Source organism: Astatotilapia calliptera, chromosome 7, assembly GCF_900246225.1.
Source record: "Astatotilapia calliptera chromosome 7, fAstCal1.2, whole genome shotgun sequence".
In the NCBI taxonomy this organism is placed as follows: domain Eukaryota; kingdom Metazoa; phylum Chordata; class Actinopteri; order Cichliformes; family Cichlidae; genus Astatotilapia; species Astatotilapia calliptera.
In genome coordinates this window covers 59,059,416-59,073,603 of record NC_039308.1, presented here as the reverse complement: position 1 = coordinate 59,073,603, position 14,188 = coordinate 59,059,416, and the positions used below count along the sequence as shown (strand labels likewise).

General features: G+C 39.8%; 2 protein-coding genes across 4 annotated transcripts; both read left to right on the top strand.

Moving 5' to 3' along the window:
* Positions 1-30: 30 nt before the first annotated feature.
* On the top strand, positions 31-5,496 carry bend7 (BEN domain containing 7). Its single transcript, XM_026176188.1, has 10 exons — positions 31-1,248; positions 1,843-1,920; positions 2,006-2,359; positions 2,563-2,679; positions 2,756-3,102; positions 3,514-3,621; positions 3,740-3,857; positions 3,934-4,047; positions 4,200-4,241; positions 4,790-5,496. Exons 1-10 carry the CDS (start codon positions 1,185-1,187, stop codon positions 4,846-4,848), a joined length of 1,401 nt encoding a protein of 466 aa, XP_026031973.1. The 5' UTR covers positions 31-1,184; the 3' UTR covers positions 4,849-5,496.
* Positions 5,497-5,891: 395 nt separating this feature from the next.
* sephs1 (selenophosphate synthetase 1) lies at positions 5,892-12,424 on the top strand. Of its 3 annotated transcripts, none has more exons than XM_026176186.1 (11): positions 5,892-5,957; positions 6,120-6,208; positions 7,468-7,608; positions 7,712-7,808; positions 7,964-8,067; positions 8,177-8,284; positions 9,218-9,372; positions 9,466-9,556; positions 9,662-9,761; positions 10,040-10,252; positions 11,369-12,424. In XM_026176186.1, exons 3-11 carry the CDS (start codon positions 7,513-7,515, stop codon positions 11,581-11,583), a joined length of 1,179 nt encoding a protein of 392 aa, XP_026031971.1. In that variant the 5' UTR covers positions 5,892-5,957; positions 6,120-6,208; positions 7,468-7,512; the 3' UTR covers positions 11,584-12,424. The 3 variants fall into 3 exon arrangements, with proteins under 3 accessions (XP_026031971.1, XP_026031970.1, XP_026031972.1); XM_026176185.1 differs by having other exon boundaries at positions 5,921-6,000; XM_026176187.1 differs by lacking the exon at positions 5,892-5,957 and having other exon boundaries at positions 6,200-6,222.
* Positions 12,425-14,188: the final 1,764 nt, after the last annotated feature.

The window sequence follows — 14,188 nt, the reverse complement described above, 5'->3', positions numbered from 1 at the left end:
GTTGTTTCAAAATAAAAGCATTAGAACACAATGTAATCTGTGTCAAATGAATCTGTTTTTCAGTGAATTTAAGAGGACACCAAAATAATAAGGTCAAATAGACAGTAAAAAAGAGATACTCCTTTATGTATTCTTTTCTGGATATGTATGCACAGTATTTAGCCAAATATTGGGATAACCCAACAATTAAACCACAACTATGAACACCATGTTCTGCTGTGAGGACAATGACGGGGCCCAGTGCATTGCTCCAAGCCTGCAAACCTCTAAACTCACCACTATGATCCCATTGTGTCAAGCATCAAAATGGACCGAAACAGGTTCAATCCAAACAGGGAAATTTAGAAAATGGGTCGACACTTGTTTGTTTTACGTATCTGACAATAATGCGCTATACTCCAAGAAGGGAAGATGAAAAATCCTGACTTAACTTTTTGAAATCCTCCAAAATCTTTTGTATTTTGGTGATAAAGGAAATTATAGCGAAAGAGACTAAATGGCCTTCACTTGTGATAAGTGACTCAATATTACTTCCTATATTTTCTGCTGATGACTTTAGAATTATACAGTTGTTATGAGTGGAGGAGGAAGCATGATCCCTTTAATGAACAAAAATAGATTTACAAAGATATCGACCACAGTAAACACCAAACATCTGGTAACTGAGTTGTTTCTCCTTTCAGTCAAACGACGTTTGGCTTTTGGCTCCTTTTTTCATCTACAGTAGCCTGTAAAATAAGTGCTTTTAAAAAAAAATCTCTAAAGTTTGTTTTTCTGTTTCAGTGCTGTTTGTGTTAATACCGGTCCACAGTTTGGACACCACTAGCAAATGTCTGACTCGACCTTTCAGTTGAGAACATACCATCAGGTGGCGCAAAGGGATATGTGACGATTTTTTAATATTAAAGTCATTAATTTATTTACATGACGGAAGCCAAGAAGCTGCATCATGCTGGCAAAGGGAATGGACTGTAGAATACAACTGAACGGGCCACTTTGAGCTTAACACTGCGAATATTTGCGAAGAGATAGGAGAATCTGTAGCGCAAGCAGGAAATAAATTTAACTGATTAATAAGGCAGACGGACAGTGATTCCGCTGAGTGTAACCTAGTCAGTGATTTCGTCCTCCCGAAGAGCGAATATTTTTTCCACTGCACGACTTACTGGATATTCCACCTGAAGATGGAGTTTGGAGAAAGGAAGAGGAGAAGGAAGTCGCAGAGCTTTAAACTGGTCACGGATGGAGGTAAGCTGCTGAATGAATGCAAGACCTTGCAAGACGCGCGTCTGTGTCTGGGTGTTTGTCTGGCGCTGTGCGCCAGCAGAGACGACTCTGTAAACAAAAGCGATAGCCACGACAATGCCCAGTCTGTGCCTCGGTTTTAACCAGCAGCTAACTATAGGGATTCACATCTTGCATGTAAAAGAAAATAAAAGAAACATCCTAGACATCAGTCTTAACGCGGCTCATTCCGGTTAGATTTTTAAGACTGAATTAAGTAAGCAAATTGAATCAAATGTGAAAATATGTTGCGCACTCTGAGCTCGTAACAAGGAGCTTCAACTGTGCACTTTTTGCTTAAGCTGTAAGGAACACACCACCTCTCTTGACTACACTACTTCATATCACCTACAGGTGGTGGTTTTTGCATGGGATGGGGTGGGGGTGAGGTGGAGGGTTCTGCTTTGGTAGGCATCACAGCTCATTAGCCCGCACAAGCTTCAACCTTACAAGGCAAAAGGCCGCAATATCATCCTGTGACATCTGTCACCAAGGTTTTGTTGCGTTTCTTTACAGCTGTGCTTCATAACGAAACTATTCAGTTTTTTTTCTTTGCAGATTTAGAGCCTTCATATGTGATTAACTCCAGCTCCAAAGATGCCAATGGGGAGCCAAAGGATGGTACTATGCCTGATGGTATGTGCCATTCAGAGAATGAATTTTGATTATATATCATACAAAATATCAGTAATTACATGAGCACCATTCTCTCTTAATGTAGCTTGGCTGGAGGATGAGGGCATGGAGATCAAAAGGCAAATCACAGGAATGATGAGGCTTCTGAGCGATAAGACCAGCAGAGTATACCAGCGTGCTGGTACAGAGCAGGATAGCTTAACAAAGGAGCCCCAGGAAAAGCCTCTGAACTGGATAAATCAGCCTGAACTTTTATCTCTGGTGTCAGAGGACCACCAGAGCAACAGCTGGAACTCTGCAGAGGATCCAGGGCCTTCACCTTCATCCATATCCATCCCAGTCCCAAACAGCCCAGGCTGCGGCCAGTACAGCACACGCTCCAGAGCCCTCAGGATTCTCAACAGCACAAAGGGTTTAATCAAAGTGAATGAAACTAATGGTAGGATATCGGTGCATGTTTGAAAGGAGAAAACTACTAAACAAATTTTAAGTTATTTGAAGAATAGTGAATTTCATTAAATATTGAGTGATGAACACCAGCAATGGCTTACACCTTTGTTGTTACATTAAAGCATGTTTGCACTTGTGTGCATATGTTAGAGTGAACAAGCGCTAACAAATGCATCCCTCATTTCCCCGCAGATGTAGTTCCTCCTACTGTGCCAGAAACCCCCTGCTGTATGTGTAACTGTAAGGGCACCTTGCAGGCTATTCTGCAGGAACTACGTGGCATGAGGAGGTTGATGCAGAATCAAAAAGGTTAGTAAATGAACACCAATACACACTCTAAAATAAAGAGATAAACACAATATAATGTTTTTCTGCCTTTTAATAGCATCTTTAGAAAAGCAGGAAAGGGCAGCATCGCCGTCTCAACCTCGCCTAGGTGCAGGACCCAGTCCTCGCCACAGGCCTCGAAAGAGGAGACCAATCTATAGGATGGCTCCGCTATCTGTGTTTAGCACCAGAAGAGCTGGTCTTGCTCCTCTGGATGCATCACTGCTAAAAGCTGCACCTGTGGAATCTGTAAAGAAGCGAGAATGTGAGAAACAAGACTCATCTACAACCAACAATCATCCCATCTCCTCTGACATTCCTGTGCCACCACCTCAGACCAACCCAGTGACGGTCAACAACACATCTCCTCTCCTGAACCAACTACGGGAATCACAAGCATTAGAGGTAATCTTTACCTTAGTGTGGATGTACGTATGCAGCAACGTGTGCTTACCAAGCCTCATTTGCACGCTCAATTTGATTCAGGTGCACTGCACCTGTCTTATGAATTTGAACGTGTATGTGTATTTGCATGTAAAAATACTTTGCAGCCTAAACGTTGCTTCTTTTGTGAAGCTCCATATCTAAAAAAAAAGTTTAAGTACCTTGATTTTTCCTTGTTTTTTGCCTAATGAGACATAAACCTTTGTGCAAACATCTTTGCGGTTTATTTTACAGCACATCTATGATTTGAGCTAATGCTAGAAATGAAGATAACGTCTTCTCGCTTTTTCTTTCTAAAAACTCATATTTCAACTGGTGACATTTATTTAATGCTTTACAATTAACACTCTGTGTTGCTTGACTCCTTCACAGTCTGAGGTGCGTCTTGCAGAGGATTATGACGTGTTTATTTCTAAGGCCCAGCTAGACTCCATTCTGGTCAACTATACACGCTCAGGCAGCCTGCTGTTCCGGAAACTGGTGCACGTCTATGATTTTTAAAAGCGTTTTCTCTGTCGTTCTGATTATATTATAATCGTGTGAAATGTGAACAAAGAACAAAAATGCTGCTTGGTCAAGAGCTCTGCTGTGTGTTTAGGTGTGTGCCTTCTTTGATGACGCCACGCTGGCTAACTCCTTGCCAAATGGCAAAAGGAAGAGAGGGCTAAATGATAACCGTAAGGGCTTGGACCAGAACATTGTGGGTGCCATTAAAGGTAAGGCAGAGAAAGAAAAACTAAAGTGTAACTACATTTCTGAACAAACGTTAATGTAACTATGGTGTGTGTCCAGTTTTTACAGAGAAATACTGCACTGAACACAAAATAGAGAAGTTGCCTGGGCCACGAGACTGGGTTCAGATCCTTCAAGATCAGATCAAACTTGCAAGGAGGAGGCTGAAAAGAGGTTCTGCTGCTAAATCATTTAAACCATTTTAATATTTTTCCTTGATTAAGGTGGTAGAAGAAGCCCATTCCTTTTACAATACTTGTAAGGCAGCTCGTTTCAAGGCTAAAGAAAAGGCCGTCTGTCAATCTATGTTGTCTTTGGCTCTTCAGATGCCGTAGAAGCAGAAGACATCTCAAATGGACCATCCACAAGTATTAAACTCGTTATTATGATTTTTACACTTATGGGTGTCTGCCACACGTGGGCACACACACAGACCCATACATTAATTCAGTTGTCTGTTTTGACCATTTTCTGGTTACTGGTTCCCTTCATGTCAGCCCTCCATCTTACAAAATCTTTCCATCAGCCCCCCTCTGAGTACACAATGGCTTTACCTCTCCCCACATCATTGTCACAGCACGCACACACACACACACACACACACACACACACACACACACACACACACACACACACACACACACACACACACACACACACAAAGGTGTTGCCAGCTCTCTCATTGGCTCATCGGTCTTTGTCATGCTGTCACAGTGACTTTTGACATTTTCATGCAGCTTTCCAAAATGTCAGCTAATTATCCTCACACCATGCCGCATATCCACTCTTTCACCTCTATATTTCACCCTCATTGTCACAATAGCATTTTATTTTGTTGCCATGTTCATTCATTAAGATATCTTTTTGGTGATAATATATATATCATTTTGACAATATTTTCTTCCTTCTTTTAAAGGCTGTGATAATAAACAGGCTGCAAGTGAAGAGAGGATAGCAGCGAACACAACTGGTTAATCCAATGGCTGCCACGATGGCCTTACAGTAGAGTCTTGTCTTCATTATTTCTCTGAATTGGTGCATTTTGCCACTATTTGCAGCTGTTAACTGCTATGTGCTATGAATGTAAAGAGACATAAAATAGGACCAAACAAGAATCCCAATGTAGCATTTGTGTTCCAAAAGGCTTTTCATTGGGGCCCCATTTAAATGCTGAGATTTGGAATTTTGTGAAAATAAACACTGAACTATATAGCGGTTAGGTAATAAAATCGGTCACTTACTGTTTACATAAAAGACAACAGCCTTAAAAGCTAACTTGTTTTATTTCCATGCAATGAAATAAAGATCAAACATCTCAAATGAGACTAAGTACTATAACACTATTGCGTTCATTTATTTAGCAAAAACTAAACTTCACGGGAAGCTGTTCATTGTGAATTGTGCCTTTCAAGTAACTTTAGTGGGTTTAATGTGCAGTGCAGCATCCACCTTATATCCAGACATTACATCCAAATGCAAACATCTTGTAAACATGGTCCGATGTATTTCTTTTTGGGGCAAATTTTAATTCATTAAAAAAATTTGCAAATTAACAATAGGTTTGCAGTCTACATTTGGTGAAAATATAAAAATATATCGCACACTATAAATGTTTTTTTTTTCTTTATTAGATTTTTAGGCTATGCATACCACTGCAGTTGGTGTCAATATTGTGATGACATTATGTATTTTCCTTTCATTTTTGCTAACTGTACATATATTTAAAAAATAAGGTTGATCCCACCATTAAATCTACTTTATTCAAAGTTGCTGTTCGTGTGTTTTTTTTATATTGTGTAAAGTATAATTAACAAAACAAAGCACTCAAATATGTTAAAAGAAAAGTTTCAAATTTAGGCTAATTGTTATCAAAACACAAGCTAAAAATGATAAAATAAAAGTTATTTTATCTTTTATTAGGGTAACTTCGAGCCAGGCAATGTTGTGTTGCTGTAGTCGCACTTGGAGGGAAACAGTAAATTAAAGGTACACTCCATTGTTGAGATTTTGTTGCCAGACTTCACAGCTCATTAAAGGGGATGTTGAAGCCGCCAGTGTGCAGAAGGAGGACCCTTTGAGATCTGGTTAGTTTCCTTCTTGCATTCTAATTCACGCATTTTTATAAAGGTGAGCAGAGGTTGGATACATTTTTTTAAAACACAATATGCTTAATTACTCACGATACTTCTACAGTTTTATTCGCTTAGACCAATGTTAGAAGTCAAATATGTGTCACTTTTCGTCAGGCTTTCTCGCAGGACAGCCGTTTGTAGCCCCGGTGCATGCTGGTGCCTTCCCCGCTCTTCTGTCGGGATCCGCCGCTAACGTGAAGCTGGTAAGGATAAAATGGTCAGAGCAATTAAAGGGGAAATGTTGCAAGAATATACCTCCGCTTTGGTCCTAAAATCACATCTAGAGCAGTTGTAAACACTTCTATTGCACCGCAGCGTTACAAAGTTTGCACACGTAGCAGGTGCAGCGCGGTTTTATTCGTGTTGACGCTAATGTTGCACACATCGCATGGCGAGGGACAGGAAAGGGTTAATTTTTTCCGCCGCCGACATTTTTGTTCGGCGCTCTACGGCAACTTTTTAACGTACATGTGCTACGAGCTGACACTGCGACTCAACGCTACGCGTCACGTTTAGGTCGCAGTGTGCGTCTTATCTGTTTTTAGATGTGCAGCAGCTCTTGAAGTGGGTTGCTCATCGGCTCTTTGTTACACGGGGCTGTTCAACGGCTGCTGCATGGAGCAGCGTTTGCTAGCAAGAGCTAGCAGCAGTAGCCAAAACTGCATTTTCAGCAAAACAAACAGACGTAGAGGGTGTAGCTGTCATTATCAACGCACGTGTCTTAAAGCTGAGCTGCCGACAGCGTGTTATGCCGCTCACATCACACGGAATCACTCACACATCATTACTTTTATTGTTAGCCTGTGCCCAAGGGTTGAATGAACTTGGGACCATTGCTTGTCTTGAACACTACCCCACTATACCAGTAACGGCCCCTTCATCAGCTCACGCCGGTTTATGTTAAAATCCGAGATTATAAGGAACAACCAACTTGCACGGCGTTTCAGTTTTATCAACTTTGTGGAGCTTATTTTTGGGAACACAAAAGTTTATTATATTTTCAGTGATTGGAGAGTATGGGGGGGGGGGGGGGGGGCTTTTAGGTGATGCCACATTCATTATTGTGCATTTCAATTTAAAGGTATCCGACACCCCGTTGCCTTAAAAAAAGAATACAATAATTATCAAAACTAGTATTTAACAAATTAAAAACATTTAATAACAACTGTGCATTAAAATCGCCATGCAGTTTTTTATTATTTATTTGTAAACTTGTTTCAATTACAAAATACAACACGCCTGCATTAATAATATCACACTGATCTTTGAGTCGTGTTTATAGTAGTAACTTCTAATGTACTTAGGTGTTCCTAATATTTTGTCAACAGAGCTCTGGGACAAGATTTCTATCATTGCAGCAAAAGAGATGCCAACCAGCATCTCTTTTGCTCAACATTTGCATTTATTTTCTTGAGACACCCAGACACTGTCTCTAATCACCAGTTTTATTTATTTTTCATAGTCATTGATGTGGTTCTAGTGGTGCGGACCCAGAGCTTCTTCAGACATGTCTGTGAGGGAGTCTTTTAACCCTGAAAGCTATGAGCTGGACAAGAACTTCAGGCTCACACGGTTTGCTGAGCTCAAAGGCACAGGCTGCAAGGTTAGCTGTCTACAAAAAAATCTGCCTTGAATGTGTTATTTTCTTTGCACAGATTAGTGAGGAAATAATACATCAAAATTGTGGTCATTTTCTCTAATCACAGGTCCCCCAAGATGTGTTACAGAAGCTGCTAGAAACCCTGCAAGAGAACCACTATCAAGAGGATGAACAGTTCCTGGGGGCGGTTATGCCTCGATTAGGTAATTCTTAAAATCATATAGCACATTAATAGCAATGCTATCTCTCCCCCACCCCTTCTTTTTTTAAGCATAGCAGCAAATACATGGTCACAGTTCACAGGTCACAAGTGCAGACACTCTAAAATATTACATTAAGAGAGATATTCTTTATGAAGGCATTGGCATGGACACGTGTGTGATCCCCCTCCGGCATGGTGGCCTTTCTCTTGTCCAGACAACAGACTACATCTATCCCATTGTGGATGACCCTTACATGATGGTAAGGACCTTCCCTTCTTCATTAGCATTACTTTTCTGGTTTTCTTTCATTAAATTACTTTGCATACCAAACCTGTATGTGATGAATTTTCATGGTCTCTTTTCTATAGGGAAGAATTGCTTGTGCCAATGTTCTAAGTGACCTGTACGCCATGGGAGTTACTGAGTGTGACAACATGTTGATGCTTCTGGGAGTCAGCAACAAAATGTCAGAGAAAGTAAGACACATCTTGCTTAAGTAAAGGTACACTTGCTGGACACTTTACTAGTACCGGGTTAGACATCCTTTTGGCTTCGCAAATGTTTTAATTCTTTGAGATTCACCAAAGTGCTGAAATAATTTCTTTGGAGATTTTGGTCTATATTGACATGATGGCTTCACACAGTTGCTGCAGATTTGTTGGATGCACATCCAAAAATCCATCCAAATTTTGACCTTTATCATCCAAGTGTGGCACCACAAATTGAGACTCATCAGACAAGGCAACATTTTTCCAGCCTTCTATTGCCCTGTTTTGGTGAATTTGTGTAACTGTAGCCTCAATTTCCTGTTCTTAGCTGACAGGAGTGGCATCCTGTGTGGTCTTCAGGTGCTCTGGTGTGTAGATGCCTTCAGGTTTGATGTGCTGTGTCTTCAGGGATGTGTCTGCAGACCTTGGTAGTAACAAGTGGTTATTAGAGTTACTGTTGTCTTCCTATCGGCTTGTAATGGTCTGGTGTTTCTTCTCCCATGTCTGACATCCAGTATTTGCTGGATAGTTTCTCTTTTTTGGACCATTTTCTGTACACGCTAGAGATGGTTACAAAGGAAAATCCCAGTAGATCAGCGGCTTCTGAAACGCTCAGACCACTAGCAGCCATGTTATGTTCAAAGTTACTTAAATCAGCTTTTATCTTAAATCAGCCCATTCTGATGTTCAGTTTGAACTTCAGCAGGTTGTCTTGACTGTGCCTCCATGCTTAAATGCATTGAGTTGCAATCATGCGCTTTGCATCAATGAGCAGTGGAACAGGTGTACGTAATAAAGTGACGGGTAATTTCATGCAATAGCCCTAGTACTGGAATCATATTAGTTTGGGACATCTCTTATTATCATCAGTGCATTTAAAATGTCCCGAGCCTCGACTCTGACATTCTTCTGTGTTTACAGGAGAGAGACAAAGTCATGCCACTGATCATCCAGGGATTCAAAGATGCATCAGAGGAAGCAGGGACGTCTGTAACAGGAGGTCAGACGGTGCTCAACCCCTGGGTAGTGATGGGAGGAGTTGCAACAACAGTTTGCCAGCCCAATGAGTTTATCATGTAGGAATGAGTTCCTGCTGCATATTTTGCTGTTTTTTGCTTCCTTGGGTGCCTTAAAACAAGCTTGACGATGCTGTGTCTGACGTTTTTCAGGCCAGACAATGCAGTGCCAGGAGATGTGTTGGTGTTGACCAAACCACTTGGAACACAAGTGGCAGTTGCAGTGCATCAGTGGCTAGATATTGTAAGTCTGCCAACTCGTTTCTGAATAATTTTGTTAAAAACCTGTTGTTTAATAATAACCAGTAACATCACTGCCTATTTATGCTTTCTTTGTGTCTCTGAAAAGCCTGAAAAATGGAACAAGATCAAGCTGGTGGTGACGCAGGAGGACGTAGAGCTGGCCTACCATGAAGCCATGATGAATATGGCTCGGCTCAACAGGACAGGCAAGACCATTAAGAGCATGTGACCTTTTCTGCCTGCCTAAACTTTTGATTATTCTCGGTTACATTTTAACAATAGCATTACCGAGTATGTGGTTCTAATGACTTTGTTTTCTCTAGTAATTATTTGTTAGTAAGAATGTAATGAGTATTATTACCCATTAGATTCTATTATATTACTAGTTGACATTATTGCATCCAGATTACTTGAGTGTTTGCAGATTTTTGGCAATAAACAAATTGATCATCATGATGCCTTTCTTACTGTCTTTTGCTTGCAGCTGCGGGTCTCATGCACACGTTCAATGCTCACGCAGCGACCGATATCACAGGGTTTGGCATCCTCGGCCACGCTCAGACGTTGGCACGACAACAGCGAAGTGAGGTGTCTTTTGTCATCCACAACCTCCCAGTGCTCGCCAAGATGGCCGCCGTGTCTAAAGCCTGTGGGAACATGTTCGGGCTCATGCATGGCACCTGTCCTGAAACATCAGGTGTGTGCGTGTGTATTTTAATGTTTTCAAGACATTGAGATTTTACCAAGGAATGCATTGAGGAATGCAGTAAGTTCTGGAAAAAGATCTTAGAAAATGAAAAAGTGTAACTAGAGGCAGCTCAACTGAATTTTATGTGCCATCAGTAAGGTAAAGCCACTTCTCACTGTAACTGATTTTACAAAAGACTGTGGTTCTGTTATTATTAATCAGCTTCTTTCTCTTTCGGGAAAATTTGTTTGGGGATGTGAATTGAGAGTTTAATCTCCTAACAATTAGGTAGCTAAATAAGTAAAGCAGCAATAATAACAGACCATAATTGGTTGATGTTCGGGGAGAGAAGCAAGACATGTTATAAAAATTTTACATTTTGATGTTTTGTCTGATTGAAAGTCCTGAGATTGTAACTATTAAAGGTTGAAATTTGGCTGAGGTTCAGCTGTCCTTCTGATTTATCTTTTAAGCATATCAGACTTTATAGGCCATTAATTTCTTCAAGACAGTGTTGGAAGATGGCAAGCGTGTGTAATTGAGGCAGTTTGATGAAGGCGCGCATCTACAGTCACATAAGTGTCTTTGCTTAACTATGTGGAGATGTTACAGAAGCCGAAGAAGTTGTTAAATAATCTACAGGAACTTGAGCGCATCAGTTAAAAGATCTATCTTTGTGATTAGTTTATCTGCTTAATGTTTCATGCTGTGATCAACAATCTGCAGCAGAATTGATATCAAATCTGTTTTCACACATGCACTTTATGCATTAGAGCTGTGTTTTTTTGTTTTTAAAAAAAAGTCTGTTATATCCAGTTGGGCCCATGTGAGAGTGGTGCACATCATGGAGAATTTGCAGAAAGCCAGTGGATGTCATACTACCTGCAGGCAGTATTTCCAATAGTGAGAACACCTCAGGCACCGATAATCTCCAGCTGTGTGCTACATGCAAGAAATGGCAAATTTGGACCTTGTGAATTTGTTCATGTATAAAAATGCCTTTAGAGTTATCTGTAAGAAGGCCGAGTACTCCCTAACAGTGTCATATTCTAAAAATGAGTGATTTAATTAGACTTAAATCTTCATTTAAGTCACTTGTCTGACAACATCTCCTTTCATTTCTAGGAGGCCTGCTTATTTGTTTACCTCGAGAACAAGCTGCCCGCTTCTGTGCCGAGATCAAATCCCCAAAATACGGAGAAGGTCATCAAGCATGGATCATCGGGATTGTAGAGAAAGGAAACCGCACTGCTCGCATCATTGACAAACCACGAATCATAGAGGTGGCACCACAGGCGGCCACACAGAATGTCAATCCAACACCTGGTGCAACTTCTTAAACATCCTCTGTTGCATCACAGACCGGACCCCAAAAGCTCTGAGTGATTTTAGACACATAAACTACAGAACCATCCTAGAGTGTTGAAATATATACACAAATAGTATGTACACAGAAAAGACTGGGTTGGCGTGCCATCAACATGAAAACAGCTCCACACAGTGGCCCCGTGGGGGCACATCACTACCCAGTGGACTCCACCTGCAGTATCCCCGCGATAAAAATTGGTAAGAAATAGAGCATTCTTAAAATCCACTTGCTTTTGTTGTCTATTGTACTCTGTTATGTTCAGTGTGCTTGACTGGCAGGCAGCTTCTGATAGGAGATAATCTGATACTGCTGATTCATTTTGAATCATTAGGAAGTCTGGAGTCGGTTGCCTCTTTGGCTCTCTTAAAACTGCTCTCATCAAACCATGGTGGCGTTTTTGTTTATTGTTCATTTACTTTGTTGTACAGTTATACAGCTGAGTTTTAGTTCATTGTTGTAACTGATGCCTTGAAAGAAAATAAGTGCGACCAGAATGGCTTGTTTTTTATTACTTTGACTTTTTGTATTGTCCCTGCATAAACTAATAAACCTTGATCTATTTGAAATTTGGTCTCACTTGTGTGGATAAACTAAATCAAATTGGCCATGTAGTTACAGTGTAGTTACAATTTTGAACTAAAGTTTTATAAAAAACAGATACTTCTCTAAAGTGGTTTCTTATTGTTATACATCATCGTGTGGTCATAGATACATTAATATCTGCAGAACCCTCAGGAGATGAACTGTAAACCATCTGCATTTTCATTATGTCATGTTTAACATAATACAAAATCGGAATGTTATATGAAAAACTGCCTAAAACTTCTTTGTTAGTCCACAAGTACAGGATCTTTTTTTTTTTTTTTTTTTCCCTCATCATTGCCAGAGTATGTACGGCAAGAACGCTGATTTAAAGTGAAGCTTCCAGCTGGTCAAAGGTCAGATAGCAGGGATAAATCGGGAAGCTCTCTGTAAAACTTCAGGAACATGTCAAAATCCCCTTTGCCACCTCTTAAAATAAACTTCTCTAATAAAAAAAAAGTTTTTCTGTGTCTGTCGTCAATGTATTTAAAAGCACAAGTACTCATTTTATTCTGTAATGAATAGGAATACAAAACTGTGCAAAAATCTTGAGTCACTATTCATTTCTTCATATTTTGCAAAGAAATTGTGAAATGGCTGCAGCGAGTTATTGAAACGTTCAAGAATTAATCTGAATACAGTAAACGAGACAGAAATAGAGTTTATACAAATGTAACAAGTTTGAAAGTCAACATTTGGTATGATCACTTTTATTCTTCAACACAGCATGAACTCTCTTAAAGTTTGTTGTAATTCCTTTAAGTAGTCTTCAGGAATACTTTTCCAAGCTTCTTAAAGGACATTCAAATCTCTTCTTTAGATGTTGACTGCATTCTGTTCCTACACTGCTTCAATAATGCTGAGATCTGGACACTGGGGAGACCAATTCATGAGTGGTAGTGCCTGCCCACCAATTCTTTTATACAATAAAGACATGAATTTCAGATAAGCTTTATCTGCTTTGGATAGTTTTTATACTTTATTTCTGTCAAACTGTGTTTTCTTGGGCAATTTTTGTAGATTTACATACAGTAATGGGAAAAAATTGCATGTTTTTGCAACAAAATGTTAGTAACAAAATGCTTTAATATGATTTAATATTAGTTCTTTGCTAACTTTTCTGTTGTATGTTTACACAACACTGGTTCACGGCTCGACTTAGGCGTCTTCTTATGCTTGAATGAATCATACGTCAGTTTTATGTCGCTTAACACCCCCCCCCCCCCCCCCAAAAAAAAAAAAACAAAACAAAAAAACCCAAAACAAAGACTAGTCTGTACAGAAACAGTGAAAAAGCAGCCAGTGTCCACAGAAAAACTTTGAATGATCTTCAGAAATCTTTCGGAGCTCAAGACTACTTAAAGTAATTACAAATACACCTGGGTCCTTGGAAGCCAAATATAAAGAAATTAGGGCTGGTTTAAGACTTTTGCACAATACTGTATGTCATCCACAAATTTACCAGTATGATGAACTATTTTCTATTGATTTGTATTCATGGAGCAATGCTTGCACAAGAGTTTAAGGAGACAATTCACTCTCCTGAACAACAATCTCCTAATTTTGACAGCAAATTTCCCACAGCTCTCACTAAGACCTGTCAGTGCATTGCTGCTCTGTCATGCCTCTTTCAGTCCCTACACTATGTCATATATCTGTCTATCTATACACACACACAGCTGATGTAATCATTTCAAACTGAATTTTCCAATCTTCCACAGCAGTGCCACAGAAATCACTGATGATGACTGCACTAGTTATGCATTAGTTGCATTTAGTGTGTTATATTTTTAATCACTAATGACAGCCGCCTTAAAATCAACAGCAAATTCTTAAATACAGGCACATAACAAATAATTTAGATCTGCAAATACAAAAACACATTGGCAGATATATTTACAGCTTTCATAAGATCATGAATAAATACATATTGTAGCTTTATTTACATTACATTGGATTTATATACAGTGAGGGTGGTATGTGTATGTGAGGAA

What these genes read in the sequence shown, in the direction of transcription:
- sephs1 (XM_026176186.1), top strand. Translation starts at nt 7,513, where the DNA reads ATGTCTGTGAGGGAGTCTTTTAACCCTGAAAGCTATGAGCTGGACAAG. An exon ending in GGCGGTTATGCCTCGATTAG is followed by an intron (nt 7,809 to 7,963) that starts GTAATTCTTAAA and finishes TTCTTTATGAAG; the next exon opens with GCATTGGCATGGACACGTGT. An exon ending in TGCATCAGTGGCTAGATATT is followed by an intron (nt 9,557 to 9,661) that starts GTAAGTCTGCCA and finishes GTCTCTGAAAAG; the next exon opens with CCTGAAAAATGGAACAAGAT.
- bend7 (XM_026176188.1), top strand. Translation starts at nt 1,185, where the DNA reads ATGGAGTTTGGAGAAAGGAAGAGGAGAAGGAAGTCGCAGAGCTTTAAA. An exon ending in CATTGTGGGTGCCATTAAAG is followed by an intron (nt 3,858 to 3,933) that starts GTAAGGCAGAGA and finishes GTGTGTGTCCAG; the next exon opens with TTTTTACAGAGAAATACTGC. An exon ending in CTCAAATGGACCATCCACAA is followed by an intron (nt 4,242 to 4,789) that starts GTATTAAACTCG and finishes CTTCTTTTAAAG; the next exon opens with GCTGTGATAATAAACAGGCT.